The sequence below is a fragment of the Rhopalosiphum maidis genome, chromosome 3, assembly GCF_003676215.2.
Source record: "Rhopalosiphum maidis isolate BTI-1 chromosome 3, ASM367621v3, whole genome shotgun sequence".
NCBI lineage: Eukaryota > Metazoa > Arthropoda > Insecta > Hemiptera > Aphididae > Rhopalosiphum > Rhopalosiphum maidis.
In genome coordinates, this window is record NC_040879.1 from 15228128 (window position 1) to 15237823 (window position 9696).

At 25.9% G+C, this 9696-nt stretch overlaps 1 protein-coding gene across 1 annotated transcript; it reads left to right on the forward strand.

The window, feature by feature from the left end:
* The first annotated feature begins 952 nt into the window (after positions 1-952).
* On the forward strand, positions 953-7035 carry LOC113560212 (33 kDa inner dynein arm light chain, axonemal-like). The gene is made up of 5 exons (XM_026965980.1): positions 953-1051; positions 1646-1925; positions 3275-3420; positions 4060-4257; positions 6997-7035. Exons 1-5 carry the CDS (start codon positions 953-955, stop codon positions 7033-7035), a joined length of 762 nt encoding a protein of 253 aa, XP_026821781.1.
* Positions 7036-9696: the final 2661 nt, after the last annotated feature.

Genomic DNA, 9696 nt, shown 5'->3' on the forward strand with positions numbered 1-9696 from the left:
GTGTACAATATAAAATAAAAAAACTCGCTCTGCTGTATAGTAGGGGTGGAGAGTAGGTCACTATAACGGATGTGTTACATTTTAATGCAATTATAATTAGGTATTATCATATACGAAAAACGATTCTGAACGGAGATTATTTGTCTTTCTAGAATTTATTATATTATTACTTATATTTAAATACTAGTATATTTTTTGTTGATACAAGTAATTTATTTTTCTCAACTACTGGTGAAAGTTTCGAATTTCTACGACTTATACTTTTTGAATAGGTAACAATAAATATTTTAAACCGTTTTAGAATATATCGTTATTTCGTAAAAATTTAAATTGCATACCTACGTTCATAAAATGTTTTCTATATTAACGTTGGAGTTTTTTTTACAGTTATTTGAAGGAAAATTCATGGAGAACCTTGTATTTGGTTTTTTAACGTTAGGTACAAATCACAAATAATTTATGAATTTTCAACTTAAATAGAATACCATTGTATAATATACCAATAGGCCAATTATACCTTTTTATAATTTTATATGTATAACACGTAGCCACCTAGGTAGGTATCTATTTATCAAACGCCCAAACGTCAATATAAAGCAATTACTAATTAGAATGTATAATTCTGTGACGATGATTCAATAATTATGTATTTATGTAAATAGGATAGGTACTGTGTATTTTTAATTATAGTTGTTATCATTTTATCAATGATTATAGAATTATAAATTCTATAGTTTCTATGACATTAAGCATGTTATATTTTAACACTGATTTCCTTGTTTATTGAAAATTATATCTACATAACGTTTATTTTTTTCATATAATATTTATATAATTTATAAGAAAAAATCAATATTTTTGTATAAAAAATTGAATAATATTTTACTCCATACAATTATAGACACTAGGCAGGTATATATTATTAATTTCCTAGTGGTTGAAGGTATTTAAAATGAGTGTTGATGAAGATTTATTATTACTTCAATCCAAAGTTAATTTGGTGCTATTTGAAAAACCAATATTGGTATCTAATAATAGCCTTACTAAACAGGTAAATACTATTTTTTTTCAATTAGTTATAGGTAGGTACCATTTAATATTTTCTGTAAATACTTGTAATAATATTTTAGAAATTGCCAGTGTCAGACATCTTTAACTTATATATTATTTAAATTTATACATGTATATAATCCTATTAATTAATCCGAAAATTATAATACAATTATTTGGGTAATGTTCAATACAAGAAGTAACAAAACTACTCTCTTCATTTTAAATTAATCATGTATAAAAAATGTTTCGTAGCATATTATATGATAATTTTTATTGATAAAATAATATTTAAGAAAAAAATAAACATGCCTATATTTCTTTATACAATTTGAATGAAAAAAATATATATCACTAAAGCAATATAAATACAGATTGTAGGAATTATTACTAATTGAAATATAGCATTAATTTTGTAAACTTCAAAGCTTGTAATATTAACTAGTAACTAACAAGTTTATATACTTTTTGTTCATGAATTAAGCATAAATCTTGAGTTTTTTAGAAAGTAAATTAATAGAAATTGTATGTAGATTCTATGTGATATTTATATGATATACGAAAACACCCAATTTTTTAAAATTTATTTCATTAGGATAAAAGTTCTATTAAGAGCAATGCTCGCCCAATGGAATCTGGTGATGATACGGACGAATGCGAACGATATAGTTGTGATGACATTTTGAATAGTATATTACCACCTAAAGAATGGGAAGTTGATGGTAATACGTTTCGTCAATGTATATCCAATAAACCAGCTACAGAATTAAATGTAAAAAAACTCAGTGAGAATTTTGATACATATTTGAGACAATATAATGCCAAAGAAGTTGGGATTTGCCCGATTAAGCAGGAGTTATATGGCCAATGTTTCAGTAAGTTTGAAATACCTGAGATATACCTATATGATTATTATAAGACCTTAGAGAAGCTAGTTGATTGAATAGAATAATACGCATAAACAAATTATTTTCTTTTTTGTAGAAAGGGGAACAATTTATTAAATTAAACGTTAATATTTAGCGTATTATTAAACGTACGTAAATATTATTTTTTTACACCAGATAGCTTAAATTTAGAAAAATTTGGAATTATGTAAAGACAAAGGTTACGTTTAATGATTTTTTATTTATTTGTTTAAGCATTATATCATATGTTATTGTGTAAAAATTCTTGAATTATAAAAAAACACTAAATAGAACCTACTAAAAAAAAAAAAAAAATGAATTAAAAATCCTTAAGTAGTGTCTGGTTTACGACAAACAAATCACTTCGTATTAACAATAGAGTGAGAGGACGAGATACACATATTTAACGTATTTGTAATATGTATTATAATTTATAATGTACCTTTCTTATACCGCCAGTGTTAGCCAGTATGACTTCCTTGATTCTTTTAAGTATTTTGGTTTATAATATTATACATCTATATGCATTCTATATAATATACATTAAAAATAGATATTATCAGAGCGATTTCATCGTAATTATATATTTATATATTTATTAGCCCCATTGGTTCTCGTAAAAAATCTGTGTTAAATTTGATTATGTACCTGATGCTAACATTTAGCGTAGTTCGTGAAGATAAATAATGTTTTTGGTTTTATGATTTGGCGCATAGATGATACTTCCGACGTATTAACTTAACATAGCTGTCCCGCTCATCATTGAATTTATTAAAAGTGTGAACCAAGAACAACAAAAAAGTTTTGTACTACTATACTACATCAGATATTATGTAAAAAAAACTAATGCTTGGTTAAACGGATGAAAAAAAAACTTTATGTGCGCATCTGCTGATTGTTTAAGAAATTAACTACTAGATTTTTCATCAACTTATAGAATCAGAAATTGGCTTAAGATCTGCTCCGCGATATACTCTTTCATTAAAAATTAAAAATTAAGATAATTAAGGTAAATTAAGATGAGTATTATAAGAGAATCGTCATGATAAAGATTTCCATTTCCACATTTAGATATGGCTCTTTCTGACAACAGATTATGGATAAAAAAAAATTAAATATAAAATCTTATCTGAGATTTGACATTTAAATCCGTTATTAATTTAAATATTTTATAGGCAAACATTAATTAAAAATATTTAATTAATATTACAACAATGACTATTGCATTATATTTGAGTTAAATATATGGTTTTCAAAATGCGTGAGTTTTAAATTCATATAACTAATTAATGCTCATCGAATCCATATTGATACAGACGAAATTATAAGACAAGTAACGTTAAACTGTACGGAACGGGGTTACATGTTGATCCAGATCCGTAATGAAATTCAGATGACCATTGATGCATATAAAGAACTGTACGAAAGCGTATTAGCTAACGGAATTCGAAAGTTATTACGGGCAAGTGTCATAATATTGTATTTTGCGTACGTATTAGGTAAAATATAATAATAATAGAAAATTCAGCAGAACCCACAACGTGTATCTATTATTGAAAATATACAATAGGGGCGTATTCAATGTTTATAGTTTGTTAATGACTTCTGATGATGGTTTCGTGGGTCATACAGCAACACTTTTTAGAATAATAAAAAATAACACATACCTACGTGTAATATTACGTAAAATATTGATAGTCGTGAATATCACTTAATATTATTATGTGACAAGAATCATGAAATTATACCTTTTTCATTTATAAAAATATGTTTATTTCTCAATTAAAAAAAAAAAAGTGTTAATAAACCTAATATTAATATTATTGTCTAATAAAAATCAGTAATAACAATAATAGCGGCAATCATAAATATTCATATTTATAAGGCAATGCCGCAGTGGTGTGTACATCTATATTTTTAAGGAGCCCATTGTATCATTAGCATGCCTACATACACTGAGAATTGTGATAAAATTCTGCGCTTGTCTATCTTATTGATTTTTTTTTAATTTTCATCTATAATAATTTGATTAGAATATAATTTTGAGACCATTTAAATAAAATTCCCTAAACCAGACAACTTATTTAGCCTTTGTCTTTAGCGGGAACACAAAAAATCCGATTTATCAACAAAAGTTAACCAGCTGATTTATGAAAACAAAAATTTGGAAATTGAGCTGGCCGAAATTAATGTTAATACAGTGAAGCTTGAACAAGACGCGGCCGAACAACGCGACGCCGCGATCAAACGCCAAGCCGAAGAATTAGCATCTCTGAAAAAATCCAATCAACTGATCAAAGTAACAACTAATATAAGATAATAATATAAATTCATACAGGGAAATTGAAATGTAATCATAGATAATTTTATTCATTGCGGATGTCATGGAAATAAGCCTACAATTGGTTTTCCCTGACAGGCCACAGCTAGAGACAATTCTCATGATACAAATATACGGGAGATGGTATTTGGCGCCGATTTTATTAGGTACCCCGAATTTGCGCCAAAATATAAAAATATAACATTATGTATTTTGCGTCACATCTAAAAATTAATTTCAGTAATTTGCGCCACGACAGAAAACGAAATAGAATATGTAATCTGCAGTGAATCACACTTTTAACTTCATTTGTTGGAATTTTAGTTTACTTATATACATTTATTTATAACTATTAAAATATAATATGGCTGAATTTTATACATTGGAATTATACTTTTTTTAAATTACTTTTAATAATTTTCTAGAAATGTATCACTATTAAAATGAACTTGATTTATCAATAATTAAAAATACAATATGTTAATCTGTAAAGATAATTTTTTTTTAGTTATTTTATAACTATAAACATTTATTTTTTTTTATGTTTTTTTAATTACAGGAATTGTAGGTACTTATATTTGATACTTTTTTAAAATAATTTTTAAGAAATGTATAACTATTAAAATTAATTTGATTGATCAATGATTAAAAATATAATAATATATTATTTTGTAAAAAAAATTGTTTAGTTATTTAAAAAAGTGGCGCAAATTACAATTTTTGAAGGTAAAAATGGTGCTGATTATACAATGTGCTTTTATTTAGTTATATATGGCGTTAACTACAACTTTAAAAGGTGGCGCAAATTACCAAATAAATTTTCAAATGTCAAATGTGGCGCAAATTACATAAATATTTTTTTCTTCAGGTTGTTTTTGGCGCAAATTACATACGCTCGTATATACACGGGCAGCGAAGATACAGTCATAGTTGTTTTACAGAGTATATTAAAATATATACTTATTTTAAATAAAATATAAATTACAGATTATTTTTCTACGTTGCACCTACGTTGTTATATAGCTCTTTTTATTACTGTACCTACATAAACTGCATGGCCCGAATACCCAATACTAAAAATTACCGCACCAAACTCATATTATATGCATATAATAGGTGTCGGCGTGTCGCGCACAAAAATGACACAATACCGCTTACAAATATATACAAATTCGTATCTGAGTATCTCGTAGGGCAGTGGCCCTCACTAAGATTTTAGAAAGGGCCAAATGTAATTTTTTAAAATTACCGCATACAATTTTAATGATAATTGATAATAATTAAAAGTATAAAAATGTACAACTGTTTACTTAATATAATGGAGAATAATAAAATGAGACAGGATATTTTGTTAGGAAAGGATATTGTAGGAAAAATTTCATTAATTTATAGAATTTTGGGTTTTAGAATGTACAATTTAATTTTAGTGTGAGCCGCGTTGTACAGGGGACCGTTGCACGTTGTCGTTGAGTGCGTATATAAATTTAATTTACTGCGCGTATAGATAAATAATTAGATATTATTTAAATCAAATTATAATAAATTATTTGCACTAATCTTTAAAAAAAATATTTATTATAAATTAATATGCACGTTCAAAAAATAAAATTATAATTAAATAAATGGTTTTGTTTTTTTTTACTTCTATAAAATATAGGAAGGTACGATACGTATATAGGAAAGTATGTATCTTACATACATGTTTCACGTAGATGATAAAAAGTCATATTTTATTTTTATTTAAGATTTGGCAATTCAACATAGGTTATCTTTTTATACCTGAATTCATAATTCATAGTTTATATGGTTCACATTAAAACCATAAATCGTAAAATCATATACCTACTTAAAGAACGATAAAAACGATGTTTATTATTGCTCACGCGAAATTGCTTCTTATAACTTGTATATGCGTGGAAATCAATCTTCATCAAAAAAATTATAAAATTTAAAAAAAAATTCTTGTTTTTTTTTTTCATTCTTTCTAGAACGTGTTTTACCATACTTTATTATTTTAACTCCCTATTAAACTATATCAGGGACTTAAAATCGTCTGATTTTTTTACAAATGTAATAATTCTAATCCTGTTTTCATTCCAAATCGTTAGATCCATTTATGATTGATTTATGTACTTTATAATACGAACAAGTATTAATTTTATTGATAAAATAATCTACAAATGATTTAAATATTATATTCTAAAGTACTTTTCATTAGTCTTTAGAAATATTATAATGATATTTTGTTTGATGATTAAAACTTAATGAAATATTTTATCTCATTGGTATACCTACTTTTTAGTTAAATATTTATCTAAATTAATTACCACTTCGATTAAATCAATAATATTTCTTTGTAATGGTTTACATAATAAAAAAGAAATGTTTAAAAATTTCGTCTGTAGCTAATAACCAATTAAAATATACATCAAATGTTGTATCACTTTAGCTTCTTATAAATCAATACATTTTCTACTAGATCTATGTTTTCCTATCCACCCTGTAACACCAAATTTTATTTTTTTCTTTCTTTAATTTTGATATATTATTTCATTCTCTACTCTGTTTACACACTGTCTTTTTAGAAGTATTTTGTGCATTCATTATATGTATACTGAACAATTTGAATAAAATTATTATTATTAATATTTTTTTTTTTTTTGGATACGCCTATGAAATAGTGAACATAAGTTAAATATCTATATTGTGTGTTTTTAGATTCAATTGGAGTCAATAATTTCACCGAAAAGAGTATAAAACGAAAACAACTGCTGCAGTAACATTATCACCTACATACTAACACGTATGGTGTATAGAAGAACGGGATGAAGTGTGTTACGCATATAGTTTATATTATTGTAATCGCATAAATAATAAAATAAATTTTCGACATATTTATATAGATATAATATACTATATATCCGATACCGAATTTTTTGAAAGAAAAGAACATTTTCAGATCTATCTAAGTTGCTATTGGCGCTATCCGATTAATTGGATAAATTTTATAAAATATATTAGTACATTTAATACGTATATAATAATTAATAATATATTATGTACTACAATTACACAATGCGTTGTCGGTTGCTACCACATAATATGTTGTTTTATATATCTGTGGTTGCTACCTTTTCGAACGATTAACGCGCACTCCTCTACATGGGTTACACACAATTTGGTTGATGATCATTAATTTTAAAATACATTCATCATTCATATTGTAATTTTATAAAAATCTTGTGTCGCCGAATTAAAAACCAACAAATTGTATTGTCTGTTTATCATTTAATCAACGATGAAAAAAGTAAAAATTAATAGGCATAATTATTAATATAAAATCATTACATATTTACATACTACATACTACATAGCTTATAGTACAAAAGCAATATTGACAAATTTTAGAACAAAGAAAAATTAATACAATCAAATAAAAATATGTTTTCATTTATTCTGCACTAGAGGAAGTTTTTGAAATGTTCTAATAGTCCAAATATATTTAAAGAAATTATTGATCACTTCATAGAAATAAAACGACATTAGTTAACGTTTCCTGGATAATAAATTGTCAAAGGCATATAATAATCTGAATAAAGTTATATGAAAAACTCCCACTATACAGAATTTCAAATAGCATGCTCGTTTGAAATTCTTTATTAAAAAACTGTTACTAAGTAACAGTTAAAGACGTTGTTATAATAATATAAAAAAAACTATGTACCTACCCTAACTATTTTAATGCTATAAAAAAGCTTCATTTGTATTATACATATTTGGCCCACAGTAATTACATTATTAAAATTATAATTATATTATACTTATAATACATATACATTTATTCTAATTAATTATACTAAGTTATACTAATTATAAAATGTATTTTATGTTATTTTTTAATTATATTTTGATGCTAATATTATAATATGTCGAATGCTGACTCTCGCTTATTATCACAAGGTTTACCTTAATGATAGGCGAAGCAGTAAAAAAAAAAAAAAAATGTTAAATCTATCTACTGTAAATTCTATTACTGCTAACTAGCAAAAAAACATACTTTTTTATGTACATAATTTATTAAATCTTATTCATAGAATAAAGTATAATTCTTCATTTTTGTAAGGAGTGTTTCAATTTTATTTGCTTCTATTGGTTTAAAAAATATTCTGTCTTCAATAATATTATTTTCAAATAAAAATGTATCTGAATTTTTAAAATAGCTCTGACATCAAAAAAAAAAAAAAATGGTATTAAGTTCATCACAAATCTCATTTATAGTATATCGTTCGTCTATCCTACCTTTGTCCTTTGTACAAATGCTAGGTTAGATTTGGGCGTTTATTTCGAAGGTCACCGGAGAAAGCAGTCATTATTGTAATTTGTAGATATGGCCCCGGGCAGCAGATACTCGACGGCCAACAGTATTACTTTACTGCAGTCTAGCCCTGCATAGGTCGTCGCGTACCTTAATATGACGGCGATAGTCGCATGGATTACAATTGTAAACCAGCGTCAATATAAAAAAAATTTTACGAGCGTATGAAATTTAGTTTTTTACGAAATCGCGTAAAATAACGATGTATTATTCAATTATTTTTTAACTTGTGCATATACTGCAGATATAAATGATCAGATTTTGCATACAAAAAATTCCAGAAGTGTGGAAAAAAGGATGCATTTTGTTATAATAACATTCAAGTGTCCGTCCAAATTTCCTAGTCTTTCAGATCTAATGAAATCTTTAACTATAGATACCATATAAAAATATTGTACCCATAACTTTGACGTTGGTCCTCGAATTTGTATTTTTTCCACGCTTCTGGACATTTTTTGGATGCAAAATCTGATCATTTATATCTGCAGGATATGCACAAATTAAAAAATAATATGGATGAACAGGCGCTTAAAAAATTTACCGACTAATTTTTTACAATTAGACGCAGTAATAAATTTAGCTGTGGAACCTGGAGTGATATGGTAATCGAGTAATCCCTAATGAAATCAATGAAGAAATGCAAGAAGACGAGTGCGAAGTTGATGATTAATAATGATTAAAATGTAATATTAATTACTTTGTTTTGACTATTAGATAACTTTTCTACGATAATATAATTGTTGACTACATGGATTAGGCCTACTGGGGGGGAATCACGAAAAAAAACGCGCCATGTTTCTAGTTTCTACCTCAATGGCGGTGCGGAAACGAATGCATTCTTATTATCGTTATTATATTATATACATATATATATATATATATATAATTATTATCGTAATTTTGTACGGTAAGCGTTAAAATTTGTATACAGCAAGTGCGATTGGACATATTTCTATAACTATCTTGTAGATAATTTTGTCCTCTACAATTTTTGTACGAAAATTTCTTTTGTACAAGTACAACCAGTATAAAGCAAGATATTA

Excerpts from the sequence above, each read along its gene's own strand:
- LOC113560212 (XM_026965980.1), top strand. The coding sequence starts at position 953 with ATGAGTGTTGATGAAGATTTATTATTACTTCAATCCAAAGTTAATTTG. Across the intron at positions 1,052-1,645 it reads ATAATAGCCTTACTAAACAG|GATAAAAGTTCTATTAAGAG; the intron begins GTAAATACTATT and ends TTATTTCATTAG. Across the intron at positions 3,421-4,059 it reads GAATTCGAAAGTTATTACGG|CGGGAACACAAAAAATCCGA; the intron begins GCAAGTGTCATA and ends CTTTGTCTTTAG.